The sequence below is a fragment of the Rhipicephalus sanguineus genome, chromosome 10, assembly GCF_013339695.2.
Source record: "Rhipicephalus sanguineus isolate Rsan-2018 chromosome 10, BIME_Rsan_1.4, whole genome shotgun sequence".
NCBI classification, from domain to species: Eukaryota; Metazoa; Arthropoda; class Arachnida; order Ixodida; family Ixodidae; genus Rhipicephalus; species Rhipicephalus sanguineus.
Window position 1 is genome coordinate 18,581,685 of NC_051185.1, and position 21,952 is coordinate 18,603,636.

Genomic DNA, 21,952 nt, shown 5'->3' on the forward strand with positions numbered 1-21,952 from the left:
CTTTAACGGGCACCTAAATCTAAGTACACGGGCCTCCAAGCATTTTAGCCTCCATCGAAATGCTGCCGGGATTCGAACCCATGACCTTCGGGTCAGCAGTCGAGCACCGTAACCACTAGACCACCGTGACGGGTTATTGTCACACACACACACACACACTGATCAATTGATTACGCTGCTCGGGGGTTATTAGGACAAGCTTACAATAATAATTATTGTGGTTTAACGTCCCAAAACCACGATATGATTATGAGGGACACCGTAGTGGAGAGCTCCGGAAATTTCGACCACCTGGGGTTCTTTGACGTGCACCTAAATCTAAGCACACGGGCCTGACAAGCTTACAGACAACGCCACAAATACACTGGACACGTGGGGGGAAAAAATGACACTTGCCGTTGTTAACAAACGCTGGCAGTTCAGGGCGTCCGGGAGGTTGCAGTTCCACCAGCATGCAGGTCATGGACGAGGAGCCCTTGAACACGAGTTTAGAAATGTCGGTGACCGGGCGCAAGGGGGCGCGCGGGCGCCTCCTTTTCCTCGAAAGCGTTTGGACCTCCGCGATGACGAACAACAACAGGACTGTGAGGTCGCGTCGCTTTATCACTCACCGGACACACAAAACACTCGTGACACAGACGGTAACTGGAACAGGCAACCAGGAAGAAGGAGAAATCCGGAGGGCATCAGAGATACCGATAACGGAGTGACGAACCGTGGACGCGGAAGACACTTCCGTCGGCGCAGCGTTCATACTATAGCGTCAACGCGCAACGACTTCGATGAAAGGCTTAGTTATCGCGCACGCGCACACCACAGTAGCAGACGACGACTGCGATGCCGAAACAGACGGGGCGAGAGGACGACAAACCTCTACGATACAGACGAACTGGCACCTACCGGATACTAGAGCGTCAATGCCAGAACACTTCGAGAGAAAAGATTGGCGACCGCGCACGCGCACACGTACCACCGTAGCAGACGACGACGACTGCTGCAGCCGACACACAGACCTGGGACACCAGACGACAAGTCGCAACGTTCCAGACGGACTGTCACCTAGTGGCGAGGAACGGAGGCACTCCGACGCATGCGCATTGTCGTGTCGGAGAGACGACACACTTCTGGCGCTAGCAGACGACACCTCCTGCTCCAGCAGACAGACCGCAGAACCAAAACGACGCGCGCCCACTCACGGCAGAAGCGTGGCAACGGCAACTATAGTCACACTAGCGGACTGCTAGCAGACAATGCGCATCCTTGACGACGATGATGCTAGAGATTATGGCTTGCTTCCTTTTCTTTCTCAAGCTCTTGTGGTCACTGTTCTCTCCTCCGGCTCGATTCCACTGCGGTGCAAGCGTTACCTCGACGGCACGCTTCAGTTTTTCCAGAAACGTGAAATAGACGGCTCGGCCGTGATTCGCACCCTCAGGAAAAACGCCGCGCAACGCAGACGCAATCCGTCGTCGTCGTCAGCCTTTAACGACAGCGTCACGAACACCGGCGGCGCCGCAAAGCAAAGAGCACCGGCGCGGCGTCAGATCGCCGAAAGGAGACCGACCATGCTGCTCACGCGCTCGGCGAGCAGCAGACGACAACGGCGCAGCGAGCAGACGACGACAGAAGCGCGCCTGCGCGCCCGGCGTGGCCAGACGATCAAGGCAGAAGAGAGTGAGAGACATGTCGGCATCCGCGTAGAGAAAGAGAGAGACAAACCACGTGGAAAGAACGATAACAAAAACATGACAATAAAGCCTCCCAACACCTTTGTATGAAGCTGGAGCGAGAGAGCGAGTTAAGCAGGAAAGGAAAAGAACTGAAACTAGCGCAGCCGCCGACCGTAGCGCCATCTGGCTGCGGTTAGCGCAAGCTGCAAGGCGCGAATTAAAGCGCACACGAGGGCGGCCTTATGGAAGCGAACAGCTCCGTATTGACTTGAGAAAAACATTCGGCATTCAGGACGCAACCAGGAGGGAAAAAAAAAAAAAACGAAAACAAATGTTGCCCGCTTTTCAAAGGCCGCGGAAAAGTGGAACGCCAATTTGCGAGAGCATATTTCCACAGAAAGTTCCGACTAACATCAGCCGGCTTTGTCGGCACAAAAAGACGATTCAATACTTCAACGTGACCAGCATTTATATTTGGATCCTAGTTACACCAAAGAAAATATCTTTCTCTATGGGCATCTTTTCCACGTCCGTTCTGTGACTGTGTAGGAGTCTTTTCATCAAATTCAACCCCAGTCAAAAACATTTTTACAACGAAGTGATGGGTTCCTTAACGATATTCGTTATACTGCTAACTTCGTTATAAAGGTCGCGCACCCTAACGCCAGCAATACAGATGAGACTTGTTCTTCGTTATATGGGTCACTTCGTTGTAGAGGCGTCCTTATGCTGCATTACTCCCGTACTGCTAAGCCCTCTTCGACTGTCGGCTTGCAATGGCCAATTTAACCTAATAGGCTACCCGCTGTTACAGCAGCAACACTGCACTTATTTAAACTTAATGTAATGAGTGAGTTTCCTACCAATTTGTTATCACCTGTAACGGAGATGGTGACTGCTGACCTGAAGGTCGCGGGATCGAATCCCGGCCGCGGCGGCCGCATTTCGATAGCGACGCAAATGCTTGTGACCCGTGTACTTAATTTAGGTGCACATTAAGGGACCCGAAGTGGTCAAACTTTCCGGAGCCCTCCACTACGGCGTCCCGCATAATCATATCGTGGTTTTGGCTAGTTAAACCCCAATAATTATTACTGTCAATACCAAGTTTTACCTTTTTCCAAAGCGCCTTCAACTTGTACAAGCAACGCGCTTCATGAGACGTAGGTGTGTGTGTGTGTTGACGAAAAGTACAACGCATGCATGTGAGAAGACTGCAACTAAAGGCGACATTAAAGAAAAATAAAAGCTAAAAAAAAGTGGAACGAAGAATGGACGTAAAAAAGCAAGTGTGTTACTTGGTGACACACATATCCGCTCGGAAAGAGACGAGAGGACGAAGTCGACCATTTGGGTAATACGCCCGAACGGCGCCGTACGGTTTTCCAAAGTGGCAACAACGCAATGCTTACAATGAAGCCCACCGCACGTATTACACTGTTCACGTACACTTTGGAAACGACCCTGACCCCGTTCCTTCAAACCGGCAAAAGATAAGAGAAGAAAAAAAAAACAAGAAAAAAAAAGTGGTGCGAGAGGCACCAGCGGATGAAACGAAACGCTAAAAGCAGACAGGAAAGAAAAGGGGAAAAAATATCAAAATAAAAGGCTGTATAGAGGCACCCACACTTCTTTCAATTCAGCGCCGTTCCCGAATATTGGAGAAGCCGAAACCAGGTCATGATCACACACACAAACACCGTTCGCGTTTATTGACGAAAGCAACGTCGAAGGACTATGTAGCGGGGCACTCAATACTGAGGGATCGGTTTATTTTTCTTTTAATTTTTTTTTCAGAAACCGACGAGGCGTAACAGACAACGTGACCAAAACATCACTTCCTCGATAGTAGCAGTTATAATTATATACAGCCTTTTCTGGGGCCGCCTTTATCAGTAGTCGGGATGGGTGGATTGATTGACTGATTGATTGATTGATTGATTGATTGATTGATTGATGAATACTCACGAAACAATCGTTTGTCCTCACCGACATTTTTAAGTGTACGAGTGTGCAATATTCGATGTATTACACCGGAACCACTAATAATATAAAATGGCGCTCAGACAAATTATACAATGCACGGCATCATTAGCCTCGAATGCTAAATTATCACCTGAAATCGGAAACTGACATTGCGAAGATCACATTCACGCGAATAGGCACATCGTTTAACAATTGAAACCGCTGATTATCTAACGTTTCGTAAATATTTTTTCTTGCAAAAAGAAATGCAACGTGCAAACATATATTGCCTATGCACATATATATATTTTTCTGTTTCTCATGTATGTTTATGCTTTTTTGTTACTCTCATTGTATAACGTTACCTACAATCATATCCACCTATTCTGTCACTTTTGTAGATTGACTAATACACGTTGCACTGGACGTTGCAACAATGCGAGTTTAACTCATCCCGAAAACGAACCCCAGATCTCAAACCGGCAAGGTAACGGCTTGATTCCATTCGCAATAATGTCGACTTGCAACTACTTCGCAAGGAAAACGAAATGAATGAATGACCAATTTATTTATTTATTTATTTATTTATTTATTTATTTATTTATTTATTTATTTATTAAAGATACTTTCAAGGCCCGAAGGCACTACAGAAAGGAGTGGGGAAAACATTTACAAGTGCAGTTAACAAAAAAAAAAGAGAAAAGAAAGAAGTTACAGGGCATCTTGTACGGCGAGCTTGAAATCTTTTTCGTCCGTTATGCAGGCGATGGAGGCGGGAAGGCGGTTCCAGGCGGCGCTTGTCCTAGGAACAAACGAGTCATTGCACAGTCTGGTGCGACAGGATGGTAGGCCCACCTTATAGCGATGATCAGTCCTCGGTGATATGAAACGAGGTGGATGAAATAGGGCGTCCTTCAAATAGCTGTTGTAATGATAGATTTTGTGAAAAAGGTTAAGGCGAGACAATCTGCGGCGCAACGAAAGGTCAGGCAAGTTTAGGGTGTTCTTCATGGATGTGACACTGGAATGACGTGAATAATTCGATAAGATGAAACGCGCTGCGCGATTTTGAATGGCTTCGAGAGTTTGAATGAGAATGGCATGGGTTGAGTCCCATATGGCGCACGCGTACTCTAATTTTGATCTTACCAATGTTTTGTATAGTGTTAGCTTGATGGACGATGGGGCAGAGGAAAAATTTCGACGCAGGTAACCAAGCATGCGGTTAGCATTGTTACACACATATTCTACGTGCATATTGCATGAAAGATTAGAAGATATATGAACAAGATATTTATCATTTTCAACAGATGGTAATAGAATGTTATTGAGGGAGTATGTACGCGAACAGTGGGTAGTGGTGTGGCGTGAAACTCGCATGCTCTTACATTTAGTAATATTAAGTGTCATGAGCCATTTCTTGCACCATTCATATATTGCATCTAGATCGCGTTGGAGGTTAAGATGATCGGCATGGTTAGTAATCTTTTGGTAAACTACGCAGTCATCTGCGAATAGTCGGACTGTTGAGAAAGAAACACAAGAAGGAAGATCATTAATATAATTCAGAGGACAGAACGGTCAGCGTTCTGACTTTCCACTCCGTAGCTGAAACTTCCGCAGAGCTACATCACAGGTTCACTATAAAGTACGCGTCAATAATTAGTGGTTCTATAAACGGCGTTCTAATGAGCAAATTACGGTCGTGGACGTGAGCACCCGCATTCCTTAATAGCTGTTCGTCATTCTGCGACGCGAATGGAAATTTGTACTGCAGTCCGAGATAAAGCAGAAATGTGGGGACAGACGTACGTGAGCAGCATATGGCAAACGCGCTGACAAAGAAGTTATACGACCGACGTACATGAAACAGGGCTCATCGCAGCCTTTTCACTGAATACGGATTCGCCCATCGGGTTGATTAGTAACTGTCCTACAGTGCTATATATAGCTTTAATAACTTCATGAATGGACCTAGCAACTCATGTTGCTAGATGTACGCACACTGGTGTGTGTGTGTGTGTGTGTGCGTGCGTGGAAGGGGGCGGGGCCAAAGCCGTGCAATTTAGCAAAGCCTCTCGGCCCCGCTGCACTCGACGAGTGACGTAATCACAAGAAATGGTTTGACGACGTCACAACATACCCGACGTTCCTCGAATCCAGAACTATAGGTATAAAGGGGTTGAATAAATAAGCGAATTAAATATCGAAACGAAATGGCCAGTTAACCCCAGAAGAGCCAACAACTTTCAGCACAGACAGAATATGCTGTCAGAATTCGTGGTTTCATCGTGGCCACTAAGTCTGCAGTGTAGACTCAGCGGTCACAATGCTATACTATATACACACACACACGTCTAATTTAGTTAGGCTAATAATTGACACTGTTAACAAATAAGATTACACGGCCCCTTATATGCATTCGCCCACGACGACTCGGAGGCGTAAGCTATGTTGTTCCTGTTCAGTCAAATGCATTGGTACTTCCCTCACCACTCTCCTTTTCCCTCCCACTAATAAGTTTGGAAACTTAATTAGCAAAGGTTTTGTAATACCGCCCACCACCCTCCCCTCAACCTGCAATGCTGAGCAGCTTCTGAAGAGCCAGCCCCGCGGAGCAGCAGACCATAGGCGATCAGTACACGTCAATCACGTTGCAAACACGACACGAAAGCCTGTTATTTCCTCACGAGTACATCACGCGGCCAGAAAAGAAGGGTACTCCATAGTACCGTCGACGGTTCCGCTTTTCACATATAGACGAGATAGCTCGGCAATAAATACATCACGAGACAGACAGGAGCCCCAGTGGAAGGCGCCAACATGTGAGTCAGCGTCCTGCTGCAAGAGTGAAGACCGCAATTCCGGAAGCGGAACTTTTTTTGTATTATTATTCCTTTTATTTTTTTTTCTCCTCGCTATCTGCGCGGTGCGCATCACACACGAGAGCAGCCAATGACGACACTCCGCGGCAACCTCCAAGGGAGCGCCCGCTATCGAACGCAAATGTTTACACAACACCGCGGTAGCTTGGGAAAAAACATATAAGCGGGGGAAGAAGCGCATAAAGCCTCGACTACTACGCGTACGCGCCATAAGCAAACGCTGCAACGACGTATGAACAGCCAGCGTCAAACGTTTAGGAACCACACCGCGCAAGAAAAGGCTGAATGTTAAGGCGAAAGCCTTGGACGCCTCACCAAACGCGAAAATTGACCGGCGTCCCGCATCGGAGGCATCAACACGAGTGATGCAAAAAAAAAAAAAAAAAATTCACCATCACGTGATGACGTCATCATAACGTCACAGACAGCCGAAATTTGTGACGCCATCATGCGACGTCACCACATGACATCCTTGCTTGGCCAAAGCCGGGCCGATCACGGAGGCAGTGCAAAACCAGCCTAGGTGCCTCCGATCATGGAGGCGGTGTAAAACCACGTTAGGTGCAGAAACCTTTCAGAAGGTAGCGAGGCAGGATAAACGCATCGACTGAGAAGCAAAAGAAGATGGTTTTCGCCTTGGAGTCGTCTTAGGTGAATGCATAGGGGACCCTGCGAGTTTTTTTCATCTTCAAATTTGCGCTAAGCGAAGACAGACACAGTACAAAACGAAAGAAATACGGGACACCCGACGATTTTTTTTTTCGTTCTTTACTGTGTGTCTTGTGTTAGCTTAGCGAAGATGAATGAACAACCAGCAGACCTTATAGCTCTTCTCAAGCTGAATATGTCCACTGCTTCGACAGCAAGCCTCGAATTTAGCTTTCCGGCCTGTTCATAAAACGCGCTCTCTACGTATACTGTGCAGTTCGACCGAATACAGTCCAAAATTGCTGGGAAACTCAAAGTTTTCTCAGGCGTATAGTGGTCTCTAAGCTTTTGAGGCTGACTGTACGTACTGTCGTGAGCAATATGAGCTCGAACGCGCGACCGCGTGGCAAATAGCCTCAAAACCGAGATAACGTGATACGTGGATGACGCTGCCGAAACCGGAGCGGAAAGGAGGGGCGCTCTTCCGCTAACTGTTGGCACTCCCGCTTCGCTAGCGTTGCTGCGAAATGACAGCTGATTCAGTGCCATCGACCGCTACCAATGATAACGCCAAAAAAATTGCACGAAAAACAAAGTAAATAAACGAGGCGTATCGAAATGCCCAGCCAACACCACAAAGTTATAATACAAGCATGACCTGTGCATTACGGCAGGCTACGTCACAACTGATATCTCAGCAGCCTGATGGTTCAATGGGTGTGGCTGTGCGCATTGATGTGAATTCATATCCCTTCTAGTGGCCACTGACACGCTATCAGCTGCCGTTTTGCAGCAACGATATATCGCGGCGGGAGTGTCAACAGCTAGTGGAAGCGCAGCGCCCTTTCCACTTTGTTTCCGACAGCGGCCGCTGCGAATCGGCCGAGGTAGGGTTCGAGGCTATTGGCCAAGCGCTCGCGTGTTCGAGCTCATATTGCTCACGATAGTACGTCTGCTTCTGTACACGGAAGCCAGACGACGCGCACGAGGAGGTACTCGCATGACGTCACGTGAGTCATCTTGTAGTCGACATACGCAGCTCTCAGCGCGCTTGTCAATAAACCGAGCACTTTCACCGCGCTGGACGCAATACGACACCGACGAGCTTATTTGGTGACGTCAATGCAATGTTTGCCTAGTGTTGTCTCTTGCTGGCTCAATTCGCTCACTCACTGAAAAGGTGCTCAGCAACACAAATATAGCATTTCGTTTTCGTCGCTTTTTTCTTGCACCGTGCAACGCGACGATATCGTTAGGCAAGCTAGAGTGCCGAGAACGAAGCAGTTGTAATTTTAACTCAACAGGGAAGCCAGCTACTGCTCGAACTGCAGACACACACACACACACACACACACACACACACACACACACACACACACACACACGCCAGTGCTATAGAAGGCGGTCGAAAATACGTTGGAATACCAACGTGCCTAAGCTCTAACGTTCTTTCAAGAAAATACGTTGCAAGGCCCCCTTCAACGAGCACTGACGTCAAACGTGCACTGATCTTGCCTCAATCAAGCCAATCAATCAACCCAAATGAGTTGCCTCTGTCTAATGATCGAGTTGCCAATGATTGAGTAGAAGGGTGGGCGAACCTAGCCAGACTCCTTCCTACGTAAACACTACTAACGTTGAAGTTCATCACTACACGAACCTTGTATCTGAGTGGAAGCAGGAGAAGAAGAAGAAGAAGAAAAAAAGCAGTGAGGCTCGACGGGTCCTCAACTTACACAGGACAACGCGTACGCACGCTGGAATACATCCTCGCATGCAAAATAAAAATAATGAAAAGAGAGAGAGAGAAACAAAGGAAGACACGTCCTAGAGAAGCTCTTTCGTCAGATGCGAGCTCGCAGTTAAGCAAAAAACGAACTTTCGAAAGCCTTCAGTCATGCATGGTGCAACTTCTGAAGACAGTACAGATTGAGAAGCGAAAACAAACAAACAAAAAAGAAACACGTACGGTAGTTTAACACGCTCGATCCGAAATCGACAGAGACGTGTCCCCCGACGCCTGAGCGACGGAAAAAATGTTCCGGCATCAATACGGCGTGAAAACGTTCGTGAAGTGAGAAAACGAAAATGAGACGAAAAGAATAAGCAAATAAAAAACGCGAGAAACGCGGGAGATGATGATCGTCATCTATTGACGTGAGACGCTGCTTTTCATTCTTTTAGCTTACTCGGTAAAGCTTTCTTGCGCATCTTGATGCGCTCTGAAAAACGTTTTCACTTGCAAAACGAGACGAGACGCGCGACAACAATACGACGACGTGACGGTGCCGCCCCCTGCTGACAGGATGTGTCGAAACGACGTGCGTGTGTTGAGCAGGGGTAGTGAGGGGGGGGGGGGGGGGGAAGCGGTATGGGGGTGTCAGGAAACGCGGGATATACGACACGAGATTGCAAGAGAACAGCGATTGAGAGAGAAACACTTGTCCGGAGATCATATTAAAAGCCCCGCCCAAAACAGTTTATACTTTCCACTAGAAAGTGAAAGGGGGCGGGGGGGAGGGGCTGTCGGAAAACGCGGGATAGACGATAATACACGAGACTGTAAGAGAACAGCGATGACTGAGAGAGAAACTCTTGTCTGTGCATCGTATTACCAACCCGCCCACGCACCACTTTCCGCTAAGCTGAGAAAAAAAGGTACAATCATTTTTTTTTTTTTTTTGTAAAATGGGTTGAGGAGTGTCGAGAGGGCGGTGACCGGAAGTGGGAGTGACAGCGATAACAGGGAACAAAAAAAAAAACAAGAAGGGGGGGGGACGTTTTTCAAGGTCACCTTGCACTACACGGCCTCCGAATCTAGCACGTTCGATGTTTGCCGCGCTCGATCTCGGAGTTTCACGAAACTTCAGAGAATCTGACGAAATCTCAAGTCCGACCGGAGAGAACATCGTGAAGAGAAACGAAAGACACGCCTAGCGTGATGATGAAATTATAGAAAAAAAAAGAAAAAAAAACACAAGAGAAAACACCTTTTTGGGCCCCAACACTGCAGTCTTGCAAATAACACCCCGCATTACCCCGCAAGCTTTTCCCGCGAGGGTATGTGTACGCTTAGACCATTATTATGCTTATTAAATACCATCCAGTACCTGATAAGTACCCGTGTCTGATGTAGCTGTTGTACTGATGTATCTGATATATGTGTTAAGTGAAGCCCCTCTCTCATGGTGCCTTTATTTTATATTCCCTTTCCCCCTGCAGGGATAGCTCTCAGTCCGGTTAACACCTCTTATTGCACTCTATCGCTCTTTCCGAAGAACTAAATGTACAAATAAATCAGATGCAGCTAATACTGACGTTACGCCAACAGTGTCAGTCCCCACCCCTACTTTCATTAAACCTTCCCATAACGTCCGACAAACAATCAGCTTCTTTAAAGGGCCCCTCACCAGGTTTGACAATTTTGAGCTAACGAGCGCAATGCATACACTGGGCGTCCACGATCACGTCTGCCAAAATTTGCGACGCTACGCGCCGCGGAAATGGGTCAAATTTCAAGGTGAACGCTGCTTGCTCTTCCTCTCGCGGGCGCGCGCTTTAGAGAATGAGGGGATGACGTACATGAAAAAATGGCCCTACGTAGATGGTAGTGCTGTGACGTCGCTCCTCTACGTAGACGACTGTGCTCTGACGTCGCCAACAGTAGCACGTGACGCTGCGATAATTATTTGACACGACATGTGTAGTTTGTGTAATTTGTTGCTTGAATAGATTAATAAAACTTGAGAGAAATAATGAGACACACAAAGGGAATGTGTGCGTCTTTTTCATTTTTTTTTTTCGTGAATTGCAGCGACATGCGGGGCTAATGTGTCTTCCTTTTCCATGCGTTCGTGTCCCCGCGGTTAGCGCATCGAGCAGACGCCAGCCCTGGAAACGAAAGTAATGTTCTAGCGCGTTTCGAGCACTCATTATGCTCGTTTATTCTACGGCGTCCAAGGAAACGTTTAATGCGGCACTGGCTCATGATACCGCCACTCTCGTGCCCGTACAAATGTCCTCAACTTTCATGCCCGTCCCGCAGAGACAGGCAGTACACCCACAGAGAACGCCGACAAAACGGCCCATGGCCGCTACATAAAAAAAAGGTAGCGGCCGTGCAACGCCGCTCGCGTGCTCGGGCTGGCTCGGGCACGTCATGCGCACGTGACCGTGCATGCGCATGACGTGTTCATGCGTATGTGTCAAGTGAAGAGGGCAGGGAAGGGATTTGGCTTGCGAAGGCTACACGGGGCGAGTGGCCAAGGTTCTAAACCCCGCCTCCTCGCATCATGGTTCGCGCCGCTAGAAATTATTGTTTTTCTCAGCTCGTAATGAACCGATTTGAAAAATTCTTGCGGCATACTGCTCTTCATTCGGCACACATTAACTTCCGGCGTCTAACTAAAATTTGCTATGTGGCCTGGTGAGGGGCCCTTTAAACATCAAAGGTAACACTGATGGGATTCGGCCTTTAATGGAGCACTAACTAATTTTCGAATCTGACTTCGCTCCAAAATACAATTCTACAGAGGCGGTCTCGGCCTTGCACTTGACGAAAAAAAAAAAAAGAAATTTCGCGTCCGAACCCCCTTAACCTCTATGCCGTGTATTGCATTTTGTCTATAAGCAGAAGTAAATGAAAATGATGAACATATAAATCAGATCCACCTGCTTCTCACGTTGCGTCCGCCGTGCCAAAGTCCCCCCCCCCTCCCCCCTCATATCCCCCGCACGTTTTTACCCCTTCCTTAGATGTCCAACAAACAACAAGCTTGTCATCTAAACTTTAATGTCTGAGGCGATTCACCCTTTAAACTCCAACCCGCTGCACCGCCCCGCTCAGAACCTCGAATGCATCTGACCGAGCCGCTTAAGTGGACTCTCGACAGAAGACGCGCCGCCCAGCCGCTCCTAAACTCCAAACGCGATGCGCCAGACCATTGTATAAGTGCCCACCAAACACCCCGGTGCACTTAAAGCGACAACACATGGCCTAACCTTTTCAACGGAGTGAGTGGCGCGCGGCGCTTGATTGTCATGCAAAAGTGGACGGGCAGAGAGGAGGGGACCGTCCCTTTATTTTCGCCGAGACAAAAAAAAAGACCTATACCGGATTTGCGTAGGCGTGTCCCCGGCTAAATTCGTAAACAACGCCAAGGTTGGAGCAATGCCGGTAACTTATTATTCATTTAATTGTTTAAAAATACCTCACAGGCTTCAGACGAGGAATTGTGTGAGAAAAAAAAAGCGGAGGGGGGGGGGGTGCACATAAAGAATGAATATTGTTGGGGTTTAACGTCCCAAAACGACGATATGATCATGTAGGACGCCGTAGTGGAGGGCTCCGGAAATTTCGACCGCCTGGGGTTCTATAACGTGCAATTAAATCAAAGTGCAGGGGCCTCAATCTCTTTCGCCTAGATAGAAAATGCGGCCGCCGCGGTCGGGATTCGATCCCGCGACCTTCGGGTCAGCCGCACACAAAGTGAGCGCGCATTATACGTTGAATACGCGACATACATACGTGAACGGCAGCATTATCCACATAGCTTACAGAGCACTATCAGGCCTAGTAGAAATGCAGACTGATCTGGGCCCCGTATCAAAAATCTTAATTAAAAAAATAGAGAGGGTCCAAAACCTGCTCAGAAGATTCATTTATTCTAGCTACTCTCGTTTTGCAAGCGTTTCTGCCCTTCGCGAGAAGCAAATTGAAGACACTCGCTCATCGTAGAAAGTCTTCGATTGAAATTCACCTATCAATTGTACCATGTCAATTTAAAATCCCACCCAATCGTTACATAACTAACCCGCCCGTGGCTTAGTGTTATCATCATAATAAGACAGTTAGACAAACCATTCAGTCATTTAACGTTCATCAGTACTCATCATTCCCCATGCTTTTTCATTATGAATAAGTTACCTCAGGAGACGTTAATGCGGAAAATCAATCGTTCGCCCATCTCGTCAGACCTAGCACTTGATTTTTAAATTGTGTTCCTCATAAGTGCTGAGATTTTTTGTATTTCTGTATGAATGCCATTATTGCTAGTATTAATTATATTTTTCCCGATGTTGAGATGTTCTGAAATTTCGTATCTTGATTGTATTTTCATTTGTTTTTTATTTATATATGAAAACGGCTGTAAGAAATCATAGACGGTGAAAACGAAAGCACCGTAAACCCAGCCACTGCGACACGGTAGTTTTAGAGAGACAAAATGCGTTCCCAGGAGGGTCTGCTACACTAAAAAGGGCCTCTAAGAAACAACAAGAAAGAACCGAGAGGGTTGCAGGCAAACATAGCGGTTCATTCTATTCTACACAAGCAGGGAACTATATATATAATTTAACGCCGGGCTCCCCCCCCCCCCCCCCCCCCCCCCCCCCCATTTACCAACATCAAATGTCGGATCCGAAAGAGCTTCAGGGCCCAGATGAGAATTCGTTTCCAGAATTGTGTGAACTTAAAATGTAACGCAAAACTGCCGGAACGAGAACGAAAAGCTGCTCGTAAACCACTTCAACTTCAATATACGCGCACATTTCCCCTACTGAGCGCGAAAAAAATTGGATACAGGTACGTCAGTTTTTTTCCAGTAAGGGCGACACCGCCGGATGACATCAACTCGAAATCCGACGATGCAGCGACGCCGACGCAGAATTTCATTTATTAGAATATATATATATATATATATATATATATATATATATATATATATATTTATACACACACACACACACCACACACACACACACACACACACACACACACACACACATTTTACGACGTGACAGCTGTTTACTATGAGGCTCGTTTATCCCAGTACATGTCTGAGCGACAAAGCGCTCTCAAAATTGCATTACGAAACGAGACGGAGCCAATATTTCCGAGTAATCCGAGTCCCATTCAATCAAGATTTCACTCGGAGGTGCACCAGACGCTACCCGCCTGGCAAAAAAAAAAAAAGAAGAAATATATCTCCAGTTTCCATTTCGATTACACCTGGACCTCCGCCCCCCCCCCCTCAAAAAAGAAAAAAAGAAACAGGGGAGGGGGAATTCTTAACTGGAGCAACGAAGGACAAAGCTAGAGTTATATATATATATATATATATATATATATATATATATATATATATATATATTATATATATATATATATATATATATATATATATATATATATATATGCACACACACACATACGGCTGGGGGACCGGCCTCTGATGCCGGTCCACCAGCCGTTCCGCCGGCCGTAATGGTAGTAAACGACTTGTTTTGTTTGTTAATTGTCTAAGTTCACTTTCAGATAGATTAGATTAACAGACAGACTGACAGACAGATAGACAGACAGTCAGATAATACACAGACAGACAGACAGACAGACAGACAGACAGACAGACAGATACGAAGAATGAAGGGCGACACGGCTTCAAAAATGACAGCATCAAAAACGAAAACGGGGGAAAAAAGCCTAAAAATGCACAGCCCGCAAAGCCATTGCCGCCGCGGCAGTAGCGCAGGTAGCAAGCTAGAGGCCCCAATCACCGTCGCAACCGCAGTTAATGGGCGTAAACCAGCTCCGAGCTGCCGAGGAGACTATGAAAAACGACAGCCCGCGGCAGCGTGAGTAATATAAAGCCCCCCGCCAGCTGAAGCGCAAGAAAAAAGTCAGAAGAATAAAATGAAAGAATCGGTGGCTTTTAAACCGCAGGGAAGATCTCTCGAGAGCCGGTGGCAGGTGCTTTTAATTTTAGAGCCCGATGAAAAAAAAAAAAAAAAAAGAAGAAGGAACATGAACGAGATTAAACTGTCGTCTCGCCAACCTCCTCCGATGCAGTTCGCCGAACGCTACGTGTCGCGCCAAGCCAACGAACGAGTCAACAATTCCATGCAGTGCGGCCAAAGCTACATAGAAGTATTATGAGTTAGGACTGCTGATTTGGATAGTTAAATGCAGTTAACGGTAAGAAATAAAAGCTGGAAGAAACCAATCAGAGCCGTTTCGCTTCTACCGGGGAAAGAAAGAAAGAAAGAAGAAGAAAGAAAGAAAGAAAGAAAGAAAGAAAGAAAGAAAGAAAGAAAGAAAGAAAGAAAGAAAGAAAGAAAGAAAGAAAGAAAGAAAGAATAGTATGTCAGCCCCACCCCCCCCACCCCCCCGACAAGCTTCACTTATCCCCATTTTCCTGACAGAACAAAGGATCCCGATTGTTTTTTTTTTGTTTTGTTTTTTACGCTACGGATCACGTTTACGAGAATCAAAAGCTTCAGAGACCTTAAGTTCAGTGGCGATATCTCGTTAAATGCGTGAGCAGTGCTTCGGCATGTCTTTAGTTACCTTCAATCCGCCTTTTTTCCCGACGCCCCTGCGCATGCGCGCTTCCCTAGCGGAACAGTCGCGAAACGTCTCTTTTATCTCGGAGGCTTTGCTTCTGGGAATACCGGTTGTCCCGCACCCTACCGAACCCCTACCAAAACGGCACAGGGCAGCACCGGAAAATGAAAAAGGCGGACTAGCTTGATAGCCAACCCTAGCTATCAAGTGCTCTCACCTTGCCTCCGACGCCTATCTTTCATGCCAAGCGCCAGTTGCACGGGATTATCAGGCACGAATTGGCAGCGGACAAGATTCAGCCAACCCACGTTCTAAAGCCTACAGTCTGAGCTTCCGATTGGTAAACACCTTCGGTGTGGTACCTTTAGTACAGCACCTTTAGCAGTGCTCAGCAGTGTACTACTAAATGTGACACCTTTATTAGTATGGCACTGTATTCGGCTGTACTGCACTGAATTGGTGAGACGGTTAGAAGTGCACAAACCCCAAATCGGAGACCCGTTATTTTTATTATTAATTCGTTCCCTTCGTTACGGTTATCTTTTTAATCTGACAATGATCCATTTTTGTTAGCTAAAATCAAACACCCATGCAAAAAGCAAGCTGGATGAAAGTGGCTTAGAGTAACTTCTTCCTTACATTCCCTACGCACACCTACGGACTGCAGGGCTCATATACAATCAATCTTAATTTACAGCCATGCATGGATTCAATTCGTTTTCCATTCATTATCATTTGCTTCGTCCTCAAGGCAAGGATGGATTTATGACGCCGACCGCGAGAGATTGTGCAGCACGCACAGACCAGTTGCGAGGTTTGAAAATCCATTAGCATGATTTCGCCAGCGACCACCACCCCCACTCTCTCAAATGAAACACCAGCTTGACTGAAGAATAATGAACATGAGCGGAACCAAATGTTCTGCGATTGTTCTGTGCCTAAATATAGCAGAATTATTTGCTAAGAGCTCTAGTCATGACCAAATTTCAATTAATGGAGGCAATACCGCAATTACAAACTACAACTAAGTATCGATAGGATGAAGTGACAAGGCACTCCTTTATTGAACAATTCTTTCATGAGCATGTTGGCTCACGTGAGGCGACATTTGTCATATCGATCAAACTCCCCAAACGCATCACAAACTGAAAAGGTGTCTGCATAAGACGCCTATGCAGTTAGCACTGCACTGAGAAGCCCGACATCTTATCACAATAACTCATTTAATGTTCCATTGTAGTGTTAGTAATTAAAACCTTTTGAAAAGTCAGCAGCACTTACTTTTCTTAATTCTAGACACATGAATGATGAAAAACGTGACTACACGCATATGTGAATGATGAAAAACTCAACTCAGATTTTACAACTTTGCCTCAGGCCAGCAGACGTACACGTAACCGTGCAAAAAAAAAAATTGTCTGTTCTAGGCTTATTCAATGCGACAATACCAACTCTCCAAGTCTAGAAACAAACATGGCCTGAAATAATGAATTAAAGTTGAGGAATGCAACTGCATGAATGTGTGTCATGGGATGTGACAGACAGTTAAAACTTCCAACCTAGTTAAGGAGTTTTCACGTATATCTTTGAAAAACAAGAAACCATTTGTCACTGTCTGCAAGCCTGCTACAGAGAATGCAAAATTTATTCATGTGCTCACACAGAGCAAACTTCAACGGAATCTATGTACAAGCACGCCTGCACAACTTGATTTATGCAGCTGGAAAGCATCCGTAAAAATTACACTTCCCTACAGTAACATAGCCAGTAAAAAGATGCAAGAACATAACTACGCAACGGGGTATGAATGCAACGTTGCAATCTAGAACTCTGCTAGCAAACAACATTCAGGCGGGCGAGGCTAATTAGGAGGCTCAGAACTAAGGCCATATTTAACCGTCACTCATGGATGAGGGTTTTGTGTGGCTTCGCATCCCTAGCAAGGTTTCACGGTGTTATTGCAAACCTTCTGGTCGAAAACAGTCCTGAAAGCCTAAATATAGTACACAGGATAACGGCTGTTTACACTCTAGGCAAACGGTGTTTGCGAGCACACCATGTATGCTCCTTTGCGCAAGGAACAGCTGCTGAATCGCTTAGAACCCTAGACATTCATGGAAAAGCTTAATTGTGGGAAGCAGCAGGAAAGGAACGATTATCAAAGCTCGTAAGCAAACTGCGATGGAAAATACAGTTGAACGAGAAGATCCTCCTTCCAGGCTTTAAACTGCCGTGAAACGTGCTGCAACTTGCGAAACACGAAATGAACACAGAATAACAACAAGACAGAGAGAAAACATCAACACTGTAGATGAGTTCTCTTTGAAAATCGCCCAATTTTGCATGAGCATTGTTCATGAATCTAGGCAAGCTGAAGTAACTCCTGCTAAATAGATCTCAATGAGATCTATTTAGCATCTAGTTGTCGTCAGCGGCTTGATGACGCCTAGCAATAACCAACTAGCTAGCTTGTCTAACAGTGTTAGTTAAACACTAACACTGTTAAGAAGAGTGACTGGTTACATACTCAATCTTCTTTCCCTGTATCAAAGTAAAGCAGCAAATGCTCCTCTCAGCTGGTGCTTTTAAAGCATTGGAAGTCCAGTAAGTGCGAGAGGAAGGCATGAGCACATAAATAAGCTAGTACACCACGAGCAGCAACAGCTGCGTCAGAACTCTGGCTTGCTGCGCACGATGGAGGCTCAAAAAGCAGCAATCGTACGCAATGTCAATGAGGACGCAAGATACGACAGCCAACGTGCAAAATTTTAATAGGAATGAAAAACCAGAGGTGCAATACGTCTGCTCAGTAGTCATACAACAATGCACACACGAGAGTGTAGAACAAGGAACGAAAAACAGCATTCACCAAGTTTCGACCCAGCACAGATCAAGATACAAAAACGTTGCTAAAGGGTTTGAAACGGGTATCCAAATACGTGACACGAGTACTTCTTGCAACAAACTGTTCCTTTCAAGTCGAGCAATCGTGTACAATGGATTTCAACGAGAAGCACAATCCGTCATCCAACAATGCAACGGCCGTCTGAACTGTGCACCTCAAAGCGAAACCCTCTCTTGCGTATAACGAGAGCACGAGTAATATCAGCTGGGGTAGTGGAAACCAAAGTTCACGCTCCAGCAAAGCAGACAGAGCAAGATTAAGATGTTACTATCCTGGCTGATGTGAAAGGTACACAAGAGTCACTAGACAAAAAGGCAATGGCAGGCTGACAAATGCGTCCCCCCCTTTGTTCGTGCTTCGACGACGTGCCCCACCGAGATATGCGAAAGATAAAAACCGAAACGACATCGAAGTTAAAACATACGGCTGATTAGCGAGAATGACGGCCCAGCTTAAAGAATATGCAAGCCCCTCGCAATGAGTTTCACGTCAAACCACAGGACACGGAAAGGCCTTCAAAACAATAACTCGATGCACAGATCTGCTTGACACAAGATGAGAGACTGGAAGAGTATTGTATTGCCAGCTGGCAACAACGAAGTGCTCCCCACTTGCCGTCATGGCTGTGAGCGGCGCTTTCTAACGGCCCCAGGATTACACAAACATAAATACCCAATAAAGCATCGGATGTGCTATCCGAATGTTGTAGGTTCAGTCCCTACTTGCGGAAAATTGATTTTTCATCCACTTTAATAATAATAATAACAATATCTGGGGTTTAACGTGCCAAAACCCCGGATATGATTATGAGACGTCGTAGTGGAGGGCTCCCGAAATTTCGACCACCTGGGGTTCTTTAACGTGCACCTTAATCTAAGTACACGGGCCTCAAACATTTTCGCCTCCATCGAAAATGCAGCCGCCGCGGCCGGGATTCGATCCCGCGACCTTCGGGCCAGCAGCCGAGCGCCATAACCACTAGACCACTGTGGCAGGGCCATCCATTTAATTCCTTTCCACATACAGCATACTGTATAACTACTCTAACAAAAAGAAACAAGCCCTTGATAAATCCTCCGTTTTTCGTTCTTGGAATAGTGCTATGTATTCCACGATGATGCCCACAGCACGAGTGCATACAAAATAATGGAAAGGAATTGCAGAGACAAGCGCTGACTGCGAAATGAACTTCACTTTCATAAGCACATATCGTATGCCTACATGATCACGGATGCAAGTGCCAAAGCGTGCTCACAAAGGCAAGAATGGACATTTCAGTAAGGCACACTATCAAAGGTTAACACAGCTAGTCACCTTCTGCACATCCTAGGTAAGTTATGTTTCAGACAGGGTGACCGAAGGTCTGCCAACACAATTGTTTTTAGCCATTGTTGCAGCTTCAGTCTTCCATTGTCCGTTTCGCGCCCTGTGTGCACATTGCACCCGAAAGTTTTGTCGCGCCTTCGAAATCCAAGGAAATGTACTACGGTGCAATGCTGACAAGGAAGAACAGAAGGTATTGCACAATTGCGATTCGCATGGCTGATTCATAGGCTAAAATTTATTGAGCTAGAAAACTATGACTCACAATGAAGTGTTCACTAGCACGTTGGCATTAGCATGAAGGGCTCCAGATTTTGAGATGCACAGGCGCTAAAGGTGCCCGAACAAAACTGGCAAGACGGGGCTAACGCACAAAAAAACAAAAAAAAAGTGCTAAAGGACTGGGGATGCAAACACAGACAACATAGAAGTCAAGACAACATTCAAGACAACTTGACTTCTCTCTTGTATCTGTGTTAGCACTCCCAGTCTTAACATGAATACCAACCAACTAGCTCTGCTCTCTTGTTCTAATGCCACACCTTGCATAATAGTTATGTGCTATTCTGATACCTAGCTATTGCTGGCCAGACGCCCTGGCACCTATGTATAATGAAATCGCCTGTCTGTACAAAGTTGCGCAACAAGTTAAAAAAAAGCAAAAAAAAAGGCGAATGCCATTCGAGAGAGAGCTTAGCCAATGTCCAGCGTCGCGACGACGCGCGAACCAACGGAATAAATGAAACAGTACGCGCATTTTCAGGTAGGTGCAGAAGACGTAAGCGATAACTTCTGGCGATCCGCCAGAACATCGATGTACGCCGCCCCTGCCTCTACAGATTAAAAAAAAATAATAATAATGAAAAGTTCGTATGTTGGGGTGTGGGGAGAGGAGTTCAGTTGAGCGCGCGCCTGTTCGGATTGCGAAAAAATAATAAATAAATCCAACCCACGTATTCGTAGAGAGAGACGTTAGGCGTCGGTATCCGCCCTAATCGCGGTCGAAAATCTTCCAAGACGTAATCGGCTCACCTGCCCACAGTGAATACAGCTTGCAGCCCTTGGCATAACGACGAACTTGCGCCGATTCCTCCACATCTCCGCGAAACACGATCTTCGGTGAACACTCCATGATTACTTTTTATAAGGAATGAGAACTTCGTACGTCCGACTCGCAAGAAGCCCCACGACGAACTGCCAATTTTGTTTCTTGTTTACTTCGCTGTAGTGAAAAGGAGGGGGGGGGGGTCACTCGAATACTCTGCAAACTTTCGCCAGAGTCACCGTTCCGAGATTACGCGGCGCGAGCTTTTATCTCGAGGCACAGAGATAAGGTAAATAATGTGTTATCTCGGAAAGCACTTCTACTATCTTGAGAGATTCCCCCCTACTCTCAGAAGTGCAACTTGCGTTATAGGCCAGTGAGGTAGGAACATGAAAAAGAACCTGAGGTTTTTCGCCGCGAAGGCGGCTGCGATGCCCGCTGATATCAGCCTATCAAAGTTAGAACACCGGCCGCTCAAGCGCACTCACGCATACAGGAAAGACGGCTCGCTTCTCGAAACGCGGTACGCGAGTTTCCGAGATGCTAAACAAGAAGTTATAGCGCGCAGTATTCAACAAACGCGTCTGTAAAGATGCGCGACGCAGGATTTGCTTTTTACCGCGACGCCCAACATACGAGCGAGCACGAGTGCAAACAAAAACGGAGAAGTGAACCGAGCGTTGCAGGTTGTAAACATCGAAGCAGTGCACACACATAAACACGACTCTCGGCGTCACATTACTTGACGCCGCAGCGTAAATTTAGGAATGCGGCGGGGCTAGAGCTGCGAAACAATGCGCAAACGTGCGCCTCACAGCGCGCAGCTCGCAAAAAAACACACCTGCGTGCGAGCAGGGGGCCGGGAAATGCAAAACCCGAGCCGCCGATTCACCTGTCAAAACTCGTTAAGCCTAGCATCAACGAGTCCGTTAAGAAGCCGACGAAAACGCTCGCGAAACTACAATGCGCGGGCCGGTGAAGGCGCGCGGGATGGGTGTTGGAACGAGGGCTCACCATCTTCAAGGCGAAGTTGGGCTAGGGCTTCGGCGGTCGCCTGTGGGTCCGAGTTGCTGCGATGTCGCCTGTGTCCAAGTTCACGCACCTTCAAATATCCGCTGCCCGTGGCAGACATTACAGTCCCCCGAACCCCACGCGAAAATTTCCGGAACC

General features: G+C 46.6%; 1 protein-coding gene across 4 annotated transcripts in view; it reads right to left on the bottom strand.

The window, feature by feature from the left end:
• LOC119407172 (phosphatase and actin regulator 4) overlaps positions 1 to 21,952 on the bottom strand; it is a 138,042-nt gene extending 116,090 nt beyond the window's left edge. For 3 of the 4 annotated variants that reach the window (XM_049419825.1, XM_037674047.2, XM_037674044.2), the window contains exon 1: positions 21,797 to 21,952. In XM_049419825.1, the coding sequence (XP_049275782.1) occupies positions 21,797 to 21,914 (118 nt within the window). In that variant the 5' untranslated portion in view covers positions 21,915 to 21,952. Of the gene's footprint in view, positions 1 to 20,769; positions 20,910 to 21,796 lie in introns of those variants that run through there. The other variant, XM_037674045.2, reaches the window with a different exon arrangement.